The sequence below is a fragment of the Triturus cristatus genome, chromosome 2_1, assembly GCF_964204655.1.
Source record: "Triturus cristatus chromosome 2_1, aTriCri1.1, whole genome shotgun sequence".
NCBI classification, from domain to species: Eukaryota; Metazoa; Chordata; class Amphibia; order Caudata; family Salamandridae; genus Triturus; species Triturus cristatus.
The window spans coordinates 317,069,116-317,084,417 of NC_140581.1; the positions used below are offsets into that span (position 1 = coordinate 317,069,116).

At 46.9% G+C, this 15,302-nt stretch overlaps 1 protein-coding gene across 2 annotated transcripts in view; it reads left to right on the forward strand.

The window, feature by feature from the left end:
• The window catches only part of NNT (nicotinamide nucleotide transhydrogenase), a 391,279-nt gene that overhangs the window by 77,914 nt on the left and 298,063 nt on the right, over positions 1-15,302 (forward strand). For both annotated transcript variants that reach the window (XM_085631219.1, XM_085631218.1), the window contains exon 5: positions 13,124-13,211. In XM_085631219.1, coding sequence (XP_085487345.1) covers positions 13,124-13,211 — 88 coding nt within the window. The remainder of the gene's footprint in view (positions 1-13,123; positions 13,212-15,302) is intronic.

Consider the following 15,302-nt stretch of genomic DNA (forward strand, 5'->3'; position numbering starts at 1 on the left):
TGGACGACAAACATGACCTCTGCCTATATTGCCTTTATCCAGACCACGTGCCTAAGGACTGTAAAATATGCAGGTCTTTCCCTGTCCTTAAGCCTGTCCAGCCAGATAAGCAGACGACCTTCTCTGTCCCTCAAGGTCTTGTGAGGGAGAGTGTGGTATCCTCAGAGGAAAGCTTTTCAAGAACCTCTCAAGTCTCCCTGAAAAGGCCGAGAGTTACGTCTCCTGGCCCCTCAGACACTCCTCCTATGAAGGCACACAAGAAGTCTTCAGAGGCAAGATCTTCAAAATCTTCAGTGTCTGACAAGGACTCTCAGACTTTTAAGAAGCCTACCCAGTCGGCCAGCAAAATTGTGTCAACCTCCTCAGCGCAAAAAAGAGTTGGGGCGCCAGGTCATGTCTCCACAGCGACGACAACTGTGTCAACGACGACTGCGTCGTCAGTCTTCTCGTCGTCGTCGACGACCACCCCTTCATCGTCGTCCGCAGGTACGCCTATTTCATCTGTTATACTGCTAAAGCCGTCGACGATTATCCCGTCGACGACGGCATCATCGATGAGGAGCCCCCCGTCGACGGGGGAGTCGTCGACGTCGAAGATGTCGACGACGAAGGCGTCGACGACGAAGGCGTCGACGACGAATGAATCGTCGACGAGTGCATCGTCGACGAGGAAAACATCGTCGGCGGGGACACCGTCGACTAAGGCCATGCTGTCGACGGAGGATATCGTCGACGGAAGATATCGTCGACGGGGGAATCGTCGACGTCCATAGATATTCCTGAGCCATGGAAGAAATCTAAACTAGTAGGAACGTCGTCTATGACCCTACCACCGTCGACAACACGGACGACGGCAGGGGATCCTGTACAGGGTTCTGGATCTGGCAAACTGACCAGGCAACAGATTACACCAGAAACAACGTCTCCAAGTAAGGTGCAAACTCATTTGCCTATGGAGATTCTTCAGAGTGAGGAGTCTGAAGAAGAACTCCTGGATCAGGCTACTTCCCCTTCCGAGCTGCACGTCAAGTGTCAGAGCACGGACGAAGAACAGGAGGAGATGAGCTACCAGGAACCCCCTGTCCGGGAGCAGGTTCGCACGGAGGTCACCCCGATGGTATGCCTTCCCCTGTCGATTGTTAATGACCTCAAATACCTTATCCGGGACTACAAACAACGTTTCCCGGAATCACCGGCGCTTGAGACAGGGGGCCCGATGCCTACTATAAATCCACCAAGGACAGCCCCAACTCAAATACGACCAACTACCCAGGTCCGCCAGGAGAAAGTGCCTCCTCAGGTGATAGAGTCATCGGATGAGGAGGCTGAAGAGATGGAAGAGGGGGAAGTCCAGGAGGAACAGACGGATCAGGATGAGGAGGAGGAGTATGTGGCATCCTCCCCACCTTCCCCGCAACCGCGCCAAGCAGATTCACCGCCAGTGGATATTGGCGGTTTCCATAAGATAGTAGAAAGAGCAGCGACGCGGTTTCATATGGTCATGGAATCGTCTGAGACTGAGTGCTTCTTGCATGACTTCAAGGAGCAGACAAAGAAGACGACGAAGTCAATCCCCATTATTGACTTTCTCTGGGCCCAGGGAAAGAAAGTGATGCTGACGCCGGCCTCCGTACCTGCGGTTGTTCCACGCCTGGATAAAAAGTACAAGGCTCCTTCCACGGCGCCAGCTTGCCTTAATGGGCACCCGAAACCGGATTCGGTGGTAACCCAGGCGGCCCAGAAGAGTTCTCGAAACCCTTCCTCTCCTCTGTCAGCGCCACCAGACAAGGAAGGCAGGAAGTTGGACACGATTGGTAAAAGGTTTTCTACCACGTCGGCAATGACCATCAAGGTGGCCAACTCCATAGCCCTGTTAGGGCGTTATAACCGCCAACTTTGGGAAGATATAGCCCCATATATAGCGGAGCTGCCAAGCGCAGTTCAAGAGGAGGTCAAGGCACTACTTACTGAGGGCCAAACATCGGCGGCCGAGATCATTGATTGTGCCATAGATGTGGCCATGACAGGCTTTCGTCAACTGGCTGGGGCTGCAGTCCTGCGCCGTCAGGGATGGCTGAAGGCAACATCATTCAGGCAGGAAGTGCAGACAAAGGTGCTGGACATGCCCTTCGACGGCCAACACCATTTCGGGGATAAAATTGACGAGGCGCTCCAAGCAATCAAGAAAGACACTGATACGGCTAGAGCGCTTGGTACGTTACAGGCAAGGAAACAGTCCTTTCGAGGCAACAAGTCCAGAGGCCAGTCCTCCTACAGGGGATCCTATCAGAATAGGTCCTCGTATTCCTTCCAGAATAAGTCCCAGTACCAGCAGAAACAACAACAAGGTCGTCACTTCTTATGGGAGATCAAACTTCAGGGGTAAAAACCAGAAGAGGGGCACCGGCGGACGCCAGTGACCAGTTACTCCAGCCAGTCCAGCGACTATCTCCCTCATCAAAGATTGGAGGCAAATTGACCCATTTCCTAAAAAATTGGCATCTCACCACCACAGATCGATGGGTACTTCAATTAATAAGATTCGGCCATTCCCTGGAATTCACCACCATCCCACCTGCAACCCCTCCCCGCAGGTTCCCACACAAACCTCTGCGACTGCTACTCCGAGAAATATCTGCGATGTTGAAGAAAGGAGCGATCGAGCGAGTTCCATTGTATCGGAGGGAGAAAGGATTCTATTCCCGCTTCTTTCTTATACGCAAGAAGGAGAAGAAGTGGAGGCCCATTCTAGACCTCAGGGCACTCAACTCTTTCCTCAAGAGTCAGTCGTTCAGGATGGTGACGATCCAAGAAATTCTAGGCATTCTAGAAAAAGGAGATTTCATGACATCGCTGGATCTTCAGGATGCCTACTATCACATCCCGATACTCAGGGGGCATAGTAAGTTTCTACGTTTCGAGGTGGCAGGACAGCACTACCAATTCAAGGTCCTGCCGTTTGGCCTCAAATCCGCACCGCGGATTTTCACCAAGTGCCTTTCACCTGTGGCAGCTTTCCTGCGTCAAATGGGTCATCAAGTCTTCCCCTACCTCGACGACTGGCTGGTAAAGGCACCTTCAGCCGCAGGCGTGACCAAATCCTCCAACGCCTGCACCAATCTTTTTCAACATCTAGGATTGACTCTCAATCATCAGAAATCCAATATGTCCCCTACAAGATGCATCACCTTCCTCGGGGCGACCTTGAACACGGAATGCGCAAGGGCATTCCCTTCAGAGGAAAGGAGAAACAAGATAATATCTCTGGCCACGGCTGTGGCATCAAGGAAGTCCCTAAGAGTTCGAACCTTCAAATCACTCCTAGGAATGATGTCTTCTTGTATACTCCTCATCCCTCACTGCAGGCTTCGGATGCGTCCATTGCAAGAAGCCCTCACGAGCCAATGGACTCCGAGTACAGGTTCGTTCGAAGACATTGTGAGGATAACACCGCAAATATCCAAGAGCCTGGAATGGTGGAGAGATCACAAGAATTTGTCTATAGGACTGCCATTCCTGCTTCCAGCAGCGCCGCTGGTGATCACCACCGATGCATCTCTGGCAGGCTGGGTAGCCGTCCTACAGGACCTCCGAGTAAGCGGCAAATGGACAGATCAGGAGCAGCATCTCCATATCAATCTTCTGGAATTGAGGGCTGTGTATCTGGCGCTACAAGCCTTTTTACCACGCATTCAGAACTCCCAGGTGCTCGTCAGAACGGACAACACCACGACGATGCACTATCTCAACAAACAGGGAGGAACGCGTTCGCTCACTCTATCACGCGAATCGCAAAAGATCTGGAACTGGCTTGTTCTCCATGGGATCACTCTCAGGGCGGACTATGTCCCGGGCAAGGACAACACCATTGCAGACGCCCTAAGCAGACAGAAATCCCTCTCCCACGAGTGGGAGCTCGACGAGAATACGCTAGCTCAGATATTCTCGGAATGGGGGGTCCCTGGAATCGACCTGTTTGCCACCAAGGAGAATGCCAAATGCCCAAACTACGCAAGCTGGCATCCCCAACCAAGGTCACTCGGAAATGCCTTTTCCATAGGCTGGTTCAGTGTATTTGCGTACGCTTTTCCGCCGTTTCCGATGATTTCCAGAGTCCTCAGGAAGATGAAGGCAGAGCCATGTACCCTGATCCTAATTGCTCCGTTCTGGCCGAGGCAGCACTGGTTCTCGGATCTTCATCGCCTCTCCATCAGGACACCGATTCGTCTGAAACAGCATCCGAACCTGCTGACAATGTCCAACGGGCAGGTGCAATACCAGAGCCTGCAATCGCTCAGGTTATCGGCTTGGCTCCTGAGCACAGAGAGTTCTGTCATTTAAACATCCCGCAGGAATGCAGGGACGTGCTGGCAAAGGCGAGAGTGGACCGTACCAACAAAACCTACTCTCTCAAATGGAAACGATTCTGCGTATGGTGTTTAGAGAAAGGCCTGCGCCCACTCCATATCACACCAGAACAGATATTGCCATATCTACTACACTTGGCACAGTCTGGATTGGCGCATGCATCTATAAAGGTGCATCTGGCGGCCATTTCACGTTTCACCAGGACTTACAAAGGCCCGTCACTCTGGTCCAGTAGGCTTATCAAACAGTTCCTCAAGGGACTATATAGGTCCTTCCCAAGACCTAGACGGGTCCCACCGACGTGGCACCTCAATTTGGTCCTTAACCAACTCATGAGGCACCCTTTTGAGCCCATTCATCGAGCTTCCATCAAGTACATTTCATGGAAAACGGCTCTGCTGCTCGCTCTAACATCTGCCAGGAGAGTCAGCGAGCTTCAAGCTCTCTCCATTCAGGAACCCTTCATGCAGTTCAAACAGGACAGGGTAGTGCTGAGGACAAATCCCAAATTCATACCGAAAGTACCTTCAGACTTTCACCTCAATGAACCGGTGGTTCTCCGTTCCTTCTTTGCAAACCCTACCACGGCAGCAGAAAGGACGCTCCACTCTCTGGACCTCAAGAGGTGTCTAAAGTTTTACATAGACAAAAGAAAGAGCTTCAGAAAGTCATCTCAGCTATTTGTGGCCTACAGTAGGCCAAGGATGGGTATGCCTCTAACGAAACAGAGCATCTCACGGTGGATCTCCTCAGCGATAGCATTCTGCCATGACGGGGCCGGTCGGCCTTTGAGAGACAGGGTGAAAGCTCATTCCACCAGAGCGATGTCCACATCAGCAGCACTGTTCGCTGGAGTGCCGATTTTGGACATATGTAGAGCGGCGACGTGGAAGTCACCGCACACCTTCTCCAGACACTACTGCCTGGATGCTGAGCTTACGAAGGATGCGGCAGTGGGCCAGGTGGTGCTTCGCCATCTATTCCAGTGAGGTGAGCCTTCCAACATCCCGCCATCCTGGTATGCACATTTTTTTGCTGCTATGATATATTGATGTATGCCAATGTTTCAAACTCGCATAGTAATATGTGTATTATCTAAAATGGCTATGTGGCATGATTACATCAGAAATGTGCATAATGTATTGCTGACTACTCTGATTAAGGCATGTGAATCTATGAAAGACGCCCCTAATACTGGATAAGAAACGCGTTACTCACCTGTAACAGCAGTTATCCAGTATTGGTGTCTTTCATAGATTCACATGCAACCCTCCCGCCTCCCCTGGAAGGACTCGCGTCTCTCTCCAACTATGTTACGCCTACCTAGCTTGGTGCGTACGAAAATCTGAGGGACTGAGCCTCCTGTCAGGAAGGTTCTAGAGGGAGGTGACAGCTGATTGGCTGGCTCTAAGAGTTTGGTCCTTTTTGCATAAGGACAAAGATAGGCTACTAAGGGGAGGCCCTTAGGCCTATTTTTCTCTATGTATGTCTATAGGACATTACTTTTCTATGTACCGGAGGCTCCCGTCTCGACGACGGGGAATGATTCAGGCATGTGAATCTATGAAAGACACCAATACTGGATAACTGCTGTTACAGGTAAGTAACGCGTTTCTAATCTTGAGGTAGTGCAGCTAGGATATCAGGTTTTACTGACATAAGCAGCAGAAAAATGTCTAACTGGTGTTTAACCATGGAGCGGGTGTTAAGGTAGAGGATACGCAGGGCCGTGTTTTTTACTTTGCTAGGGCAGAGGTCTTGGGGGTGGTGCGGAATGGGGGGGGGGGTTTAAGGGAACGACCTGGCAATTCCGTGGTTGAAAAATGCTATTGGCCCGAATGCGCTTAATAGTAAGAGCATCGAGGGGGAAGGCTGACTGGCCATGATGGGCTTTGTTTCTGGACCCACAGATTGGAGGCTCTCTACCCAGGGGTCCAGAAACCTGTCTGGTGGCAAATGTAAGGCAGCCATTCGAGAATCACACCAGGACTGGTAGTTTTTCAGGGGGCATCTCTAAGATGCCCTCTGAGTGCATTTTACATTAAATCCCACACTGGCATCAGTGTGGCTTTAACGTGCTGAGTCGTTTGCTACCAAACTTCTCAGGTTTCAGTAAAGCCATTATGGAGCTGTGGAGTTCATAATAACCAACTCCCAGAAAATGTACTCCTTACGGCTTTACAACACTTACAATGTCTAAGAATGGACTTAGACACTCTGGGTGTACAGGGCTCATTCCACTGTACCCTCACCTGAGGGTAAGTGGCCCTGCTAGAGGGGTGCCTTACCTAGGCCTCGGGCAGTGGATTGTAGGCATGGCACAAAGGGATGTGTTCCCTGTCGAAAGATCAATTTTCTATGCCCCACAACACGCAGCTTGCAATGGCATTGTGTGGGTGTCAAGGTACAGGGCCTCTTAAGGATGGCACAATAGGTGCAGCAGCCCTTAGAGGACTTATCTGGTCGCAGTGCCCTTGGTACCTTTTACAAGGGGCTTACCTGTGGCCAGATATGTGCCAATTGTGGGTAAACATTTACAGTTTTGAGAACAAACAGAGGCCCGGGGAGCCTGATTGGCAGGGACCCAGGACACATCGTCGAGGTGCATCAGATGTCTGACAAAAGGTGTTGGTGGGGGTGAGGTGGGGTAACCATGCAAAAAGGGGCATTTTACTGCAATGGTTATCTGGATTGATGACTGGATAGATCTCTTTAGTCCAATACTGCTCTGGGGATATCCGTTTCTCAGTCACCATAGTGACACTTGCACCTTTATCCCGTAGTTCTTCCATTCTAACCCCATTAATAAGTGGCTGTTGTCTGTATTTTTTCACATTACTGGGCCAGACTGCCAGGGCAGCTACATCCACCCCACCATCTGGTCCATCTGATATTAAAATGGCTTCCATGTGCTCTCTGACCTGGTTAAGGCACACAAAGGATCCCATTTGAAGACTCACCACCCCAGTGATAACTGGGAATGCACCTATGTACAACACATATAGTCTCATTGGTCACCCCTCAAGCAGGCCTTGCTAATCCTACAAGGCAGAGTGCTGGGATATGTGTGAGGGGGGACCCCTACCTGAGTAGGGCCCCTCTGCAACCCTCGTAAAACCATTGCTGGGTTGTTTGTAGTGTAGCCATACCATATACTCTTAACCGCATTATAAGTATATCGCGACAGCGTGATAACTTGAGAATGGCTACACAGAACCATATCGTGTTTGGTGTCAAACATGTAGGAATCATACCCCCAGTCCAGTCATGGGCATGATTCCCCCTGCTAGAGGGGCGATATGGGAAAAGCGGCAGAATTGAGACACCAATTTAAAAGTGCACACGTATCACAAAATGGATGCTACTCGCCACCCACCCGACTCTGGCTGCCTGTTGCTGGGCAAAACCCCAGCCTCGGCAGCTGGACAATAGGGATCCTGTTGCAGGGAGGTGCCAGCACCTTCCCAGACAGGCTATGTGGAACTGGGTGGGTGCACCATAGGATGCCTTTCAGAGTTGCACGTAGGCTGCTACAGCGCCTACATTCTGCATACACCGCCTGGAACCGGTTCAGGGGCATCCTGCCCCTCGCCCAGGCGGGAAACACACAAAGGGGAGAGGGTGTAGCCACCCTTTCTCCCTCAACTCCCATTGGTGGACACTGATCTGGACACTCCCCATATCTTGTGGATAAAGGTGAATAACGTGTCCCCAGAGAATCAGATTAATCTTGGACTTCACAGACTTGACCTTCGACGAGCTGCTGCCCAGCTGACTGAATCTCCCTTGGGGTAAAGGAGTTACCCCCCTGCTTGGCAGGCACCTGAAACACTGCAAGTGACCCGGTTGGAACTTCGCTGCTCCTTCGGACATCGACGACTCCTCTCAACCTTGAGGTGGGTTTCCTAGCATCCCAGAGGCCAGTGAGCGTGCCCAGCAAGTCTCAGCACCGTGGACCGCGTGGGTGCCGAGATCCCCAATACCCCAGGACACCGGCCACCTCTTGCGTAGCACACGACCCTGACCAGTGGGGAAGTTGTGCTTTGGCCCAATATTGAGCCAACCTCTCAGCAGCAACTGTGCCAAAGATCAGCGTCCTAGCTCACTCCGGTGGCTCGTGGGCACCCTTTTACACACTCCAAATTGCTGCCTTGCGCGTTCCCTTGTCTCTTGACTTGTGGGCCCTGGCGGAGGACAATCCTTACTTTTAAGAGTTCCCCTGGTTGCTCCAGGCCAGCTCTACAGTCTCCTCGAAGGAGACCTCTCTCAGACCTCGTGGGTCTGCACCAGTAGCTGATTTGTTAATCTTGCGTGGGTTGTGGTTGCCAAGGCTTAGTGGATCCAATCCGGACACTAACACCGCAGCGACCCTCATCCTTTGTGGGACAGTCTCCCTCCAGAAGCTGGCCTTCCTTGAAGCCTCCCGGAGCCCGTGGCTGCAGATCCAAGCTTCGCCTTTTCCACTTGAAGCACCCGACATTGAAGGGCTCTTTCCCTTGTGCTCCCTGGTCACTGTGCCGTGACCCAGACTCTGTCCCCTCTGCTTTCAGGTTCTTCTCTACAAGATCTACAACTTCATTCTTCATGGCATCATCGACGCTTTTGGCTAGCAGCAGTTTTGTACATTTTCCCATTGAAAATCAGCCCGCGACCCGACATCAAAAACGACCTATGCACCCGGCTTCCCTGGGGCAGGTAACAGTGGTACCTCGGTACTCCCGTGGTAGTGGGCTCCTCAAAAGCTTAACTCTAAGTTTTTAACTTTGAACTCCTGCTAGAAGTGTCTTTAATATGTTTAAATCAAACTGCGACATTCTCCATAGGCTTTAATAGAGATCCCGATAGCTGCTATTTCCACTGCACGTGCCTTCCGTGGGTCCCCTTCCTCACAACCTGGGGTGGATTCTCAAGGGGCCAGCGATCCTAAATGCCCTAGGCATTGTCTGTAGAATTGTCGTGGTTCTTATACCACTTTTTTAATATATGGTTTGGTCCCCCCTGGGGCCCTGTGATTCCAGTGCTATTTATTGTATCTATAAATGCTTGTTTGAATTGTAACTTTACCTCTAGCCTCATAAAGAGACTTGTGGGATTCTGTTTAGAATAAATACATATATTTTATATATATATACCTGTGTGGACTACTCTTTAATTTGGTCATTCAAGAGGTTATCTATGGTAAAACAATAAGCTTAACACTCCTTAAAAACTTAGCCTGGAGGCTGCTCTCCACAGCTACCACTAGGATAGCTTTCTTTAAAGGTTGTCTTTTAAACCTATCACCTTAAGAGTCGAATTGGACTGGTGCAAGGTGGCCACTATAACTAGTGACCAGCATATGCCAGGCCAACTTCTCACACAACCACCTATTGTTTTGACCGAGAAGTCTACAAAACCAGCCCAGGACTGACTCGAGGTTTTCTGAGTCTACCTGCACTTAATTCTGTACTCCTCAGTGGTGAGTTCAAAGCCTTCAATAAGGGTTCCCTTCATGAGGTCATAGGACTCCGCATCTGTCTCATTAATTGTCAGGCGTCTATACCTGCATTTGCCTGAGAAAAGCTCCCAGAGTTGAGAGACCCATTGATTTTGGCTGAGTTTCCTCATCTTATAAGCCCTCTCAAAGGCTGTAAACCATTCGGTGATTTCAACATGTTTAGGGACAATCCCTTTCGGGATATTGTGGTCAAAAGCTTCAACTTTCTCCCTATTTATAATTTTGCTGCCACTAGCTGTTGGTCCTTAGGCCGATCTCGGCCCTTTCCTTTTCGATGGCTAAGATTTTGGTCTTGAGGGCTACACTTCTAGCAAGTTTTTGAAGATGAGGGTCTTCGTCTTCTGCTTCTTCTGGGGTACTGTTAGAGGGACTCCCAGTAGGGGTATTTGAGGAATCCTCATCCTCACTGAAAGTGTCATCTCCTGTATTAGAATGTTGTCCCATTGCCAAGGCTCTATTGTGTTTGTCAAGCAACTTCTGGAGATGTGCCTTAGTGGGTTTAGGCCCCATGGCCATGTCCCAAGCTTTACAGGGGTTCTCAAGGGGTTCTTAAGTTGCACTGACATAAGGTTTTTGTAGGGGGGCAGGTTGAGCTCCTGGCTAGTACCCTTTGTGTCAGACCTGTTTTTAAAACCGTTATTGTGCTATTTCCTCACTTGTGGTATTTCTTTAGCACTGGTCGGTCTCATCGGGCTTCTGGCATTTCACGGTTGTAAAGAGAATTGAATTTGTTTTCCCATTTACCAGGGTATTCTTCGTTTTTCCTCTTTAAAGCATTGAATTTTGCTCTACGGACTTATTTTTAGCACTTTTATAGTTAATTTCACACGTTATTGACTCTGTAAACATCATGGATGGTATATTTTGCGTTCACTTTACATCTTACATAATTGAAAGAGTTGTGGTGAATATATTTCCTGGATCATTGATTATTGGTATTTTGGCTAATTTTCAGGATATTTTCCCCTGATGAAGGGCCCGATCCCGAAATACATTCGGATCTATGTTATGTGATTCGCTTAACAAAATGAATAGCTGATTCACGTCGACATGTGTGATTTTGCAACACAAAGAATAGGATTTAAGTAAAATGGACTTTGTAAATCAATAAGTTGCTATTTGAGGATAAAAACAATATGACAAAATATTAGTCATTGGAGGAAATTTACTCAGGAGTGCCAAGTGGGGACGTTGATCTCATTGAAGATGACGCGAACTGCACACTGTGTTCTTTACGTCCCTGATCGGAGGGCGGAACCCACTTGCACCCTTTACCAGTTGAACTGGTTTATTACAGATATTTCACATTGTTTACAAAAAGAGTGCCACAAATTATTAATTTATATATATATACCAGGTGCACCATTTACTAGGGACTTACAGGGGTGCTAAAGGGCTTGCTAATGGTGGAACAATTGCACACAATTACATTGTTTTTGGGAAAGAACACTGGCATTGGGGACCTGGTTAGCAGGAACTCTGTGCACTTCAGTCAAAGTCGCATCAAATACCAAGCGAATGGTGGTGACCATGTCAAAAAGGGACACTTTTCTTCAATGGGCAAACTCCTGAATGAGGTATCTCTGTGCTCATTAATAATGAATGCTATGTTAAACACCCATACCAGATAAACCTATGAGGGACTCCCTAGCCCGTCCCAGGTGCGTTTACTTTTCGAGCTTGCTGGCCGCTCTATGATCGAGGCTAAAGGCAGCAATTTCTGCCCCAGGTCTTCCCTAGCAATGCACATGTGCTCAATCCATATTTCTTCTGTAGGAAGCGAGGCAGGGAGATGCGAGAGGGCGGGGAGCAGCTCAGCTCCCCATCATCCCTCCCATCACCCTTTCATTCTACCTCCAGAGGAAACGAACTGGGAGATGGGTATTGAAAGGAACGACTAAGATTGATCCTGGCCCGTGTCAATCCCCACTTCTTGGTTCATTTCGTACAGCTCCTTTGCCACAAAATTATTGTGGCAATGAAAATCATTGTGAGAGGAAGGAGTTGTGTGTTCGAAGATAATTGGATTTTTTTTTTTTTGTTATGCTAAGAAAACATTCGGGTCGGGCTCGTTCCTGAGGCTAAGAACTATCTAAGCCTACCACTGAGACGGAGGCTTATTGGAATCTGATCTTGGCCGTTTGAAAAAATCAAACCTGTGTCTGACTTTTTATTTTGTGGCTCAGGTCTACAATTTTGTGCCCCAGCATGGAGCCAGATGCGGTTTGTATTTTTTCGTACCATTTATAAAAAAAAAAAAAAAAAAAAAAAGTCCAAGCAGCATTGATTGACCTCATTTCTGGGGCACAGACATACAGATCCTTCATCTCTCAATGTTGCTCTCTCAGTGACCGCATTAGAAGCATTGTGAGATGAAAGATCCATATGTCTGTGCCTCCCCAAAAAATGACACGTTTGGAATTTGTCTTAGCCTAAGAAAAATTTAATACATCTCTGACTTCTTTCAGAGGCACAAACATACGCAATCTTTTTGCTTCTATTTGTTTTCTTCTCCTGTGTTATCTCTAATCCTCTTGCCCATCCACTGTTATTTTCCTCCACCTGTGGCTCCTGCTTGTGGGGCAGAACTGGAAAAGCATGGAGCTGCAGAGGAAGACCAGTGACCGGTACAGTAGCAGTTTGATGCTCCAAACAAGAAGCAGAGCAGGGCCTGACTGACGGTAGGAAGGGAAGCAAGAGCAAAAGTAGCACAGCTGGTTTCCGGTCTGTGCAGTAAAACCTTCTGCTTACCTTAATTTTCTTTCAAAAAGGCCCTAGTCTTATTGATTGTAGGTAGGTACATCCCATGCACGAAGAGAAATGACTACAAGGACACAGATTAATGGAAACCTAACTTGGAACACTGAGCTTTACTGCAGGTTGGATGGCGCTCATATTTTCCGATTGAGTTCCTTTTTGACACCCATATCGATCACATTCGGCTTTTAACATCGGATCTGGTGGCTATTGAAATTTATGGATTTTAAGCCACTAGTGTGCTGAAATGACTAGCCATTTCAGGGTATTGCCCAAAAAAGGCTTTCAAATGCTTGGGAAGGCCAACACGAGTTCCTGTGTTAAGTATTTCGTTTCAGTATTGGGAATCTGTCGACATTAAACCTTGGCAGTACGTTTCATCACAACCCAAGCCTTCCACTGTGAAATTCATCCTGTTTTTTTTTTTTTTTTAAAGTACATACCCTATGATCATAATGTGATCATGAAAGTATACTGAACTGTTGTTGTTTCCCTTAACAGTTACAAGGCGGTGGTGCTTGCAGCAAATAACTTTGGTCGATTTTTCACTGGTCAGATCACAGCTGCTGGCAAGGTCCCTCCAGCTAAGGTATGTCTCTTGTATGTAAGGTTTCTAATACTAAGATTTCTTTCTACACTTTGCTCATGTGAATATTCACACACAACGTATTTGTAATTTGTGCTCTGATTAAGATGAGCTTTCATTTCAGGCTGAAGTGTTTCCAGTTTGGTAAGTAGGTGTTTTGTACACCCCTTCGCCATTTCAACATTATGCTTCCACCAGGGCACTCCGAGAAGCTGTTTTCTTTCTTTCCAGCAGCTGCCTCTTTTCAGCTTCCCCAGTACTACTACATCTTAGTGTAAAAATGTACTCCAGTATCTCTGTTGATCTGCTGTTCAGGCTGCTGAACATTTCTAAAATTCATTGAAACCTTCCTATAATTAACTCTTTGCACATGAGAGTTTGTGTATGTCTCTTATTCACCTGCCAGAGGTATTCCCTCTTTCTTTCTGCATATATGAGAAACTAAACTGAACTGTTCACATGCACTTCAGCTTTGCCTGGCATACTTCAATTGTCCCTATCAGGATCACGTTGTCTGGTTTGCTGACTGTCAGTAAAACTTACAAGAACTGCACAGCTTGCCTTCCTTAGAGCTTTGTTCTGCTCCACCTGACTTTCCTGTTCTGGTCCTTTTGTCTTTATTATGTTTTCTGTGTATTGTACTCCTACTGTTTGATTAGTTTAAAAAAACAAAAAAAGGTTTTACTATTGATCTGTTGCCAATTTGTTGTTTATATCCACATATATGGTTGTTGTTCATAATACAGTGTTTCTGCTCAAGTTGCTTCATTCTAAAGGAATGCAAATAAAAATTAAAGCAAAAATGTACATTATGTCGTAAAGAAGGAATTTGAACTGTGCTGCTTTACAAAGTAGGGTTCAAAAAGATTCATATATCTTGTGCGGTTTAGAATGGGGTTTAAACTTCAATAAATTGTTAATAAAAGTTGTATTGCCATTAAACACTGCCCCTGGTTATCATGCTGCTTACCACGTGTGGGATTACAGATGTTTTGTTGCATGGGGGCACTTCAAACCACCTCACTGTAATTCCTGTACGTTCTCAATATATATTTTTTTAAGTTCAAAAAGAGTTTATTAATAAGAAATACAAAATATCTCAACATTTTACACCATATTAAATGCATGTCTCACAAAGGAAAAGTTACAATATAATTAATGAATTGGGTTGGAAACGAAAATAAGAGAGAGAATGTGGAAGGCAATGACATAAATGTTAAAATATCAGATAATTTAGGAACGAACAGGGGTGTTCAAGGGGGTTTAGAAACTTCTTGTTGGATTGGATGTAATTGAAAAGAACATGTGGCACTCGTATCTAAGTAAATTGTAATAGGTGGCCATAAATCTAGCCTTTTCGTCGCTAAATGTATAGGGTATACAAAAGAAGTATCCAACCTATGATTATGGCAAACCGCATACCACCATGCCCTATAAGAAATTTTAGAAGAGTCTTTACAATTTGCAGTAATTTGCTGAAATGCAACTGCTAGTAGTAAATCAACAATTTTAACGTTAAGCATAATATTCTCCCAGCAAGATGACAGACTTCCTAGAAAAACATGAGTGCAGGAAAAAGGAAAAACAGTACCAAAAATCAAATTATTTTGAGCCCAAACTTGCTTCCAAAAAGTAAGTACAGTGGGACAGGAAGATAACAGATGAAATAAATCAGCCTTTGGAGAGGAGCAAGTCCAACAATCAGGAACAGTAGTATAGTTCTTACTCAAAGCAATAGGTAATAACAAAAGTCTATTATAGATAAAAAAACAATGTTTGCATTGTGCATGCAGCTCTGGAGGACTTGCGAATCTTGGTCCATAGTTTATCCCATAGAGACACTGACCAAGATATTGTTAAGTCTCGCTCCCAAGCCTCTTCAATTTTGAATTTCTGTCAAACTGTACCTGTATCATGTAGAAAATTATATAATGTAGAAGCCTTGGGTGTTGTCATTAACCGGCTTCGTAATTGTGAGGAGGAATCTGGAATAGTTGAAGCACTAGGTGTCGTCGTTAACCGAGTATAGACATCCAAATCAGCTTTTTTGAGTAGGAGGTATGTGTGTATAAATAAAGCAGGTAAGTTAAATGA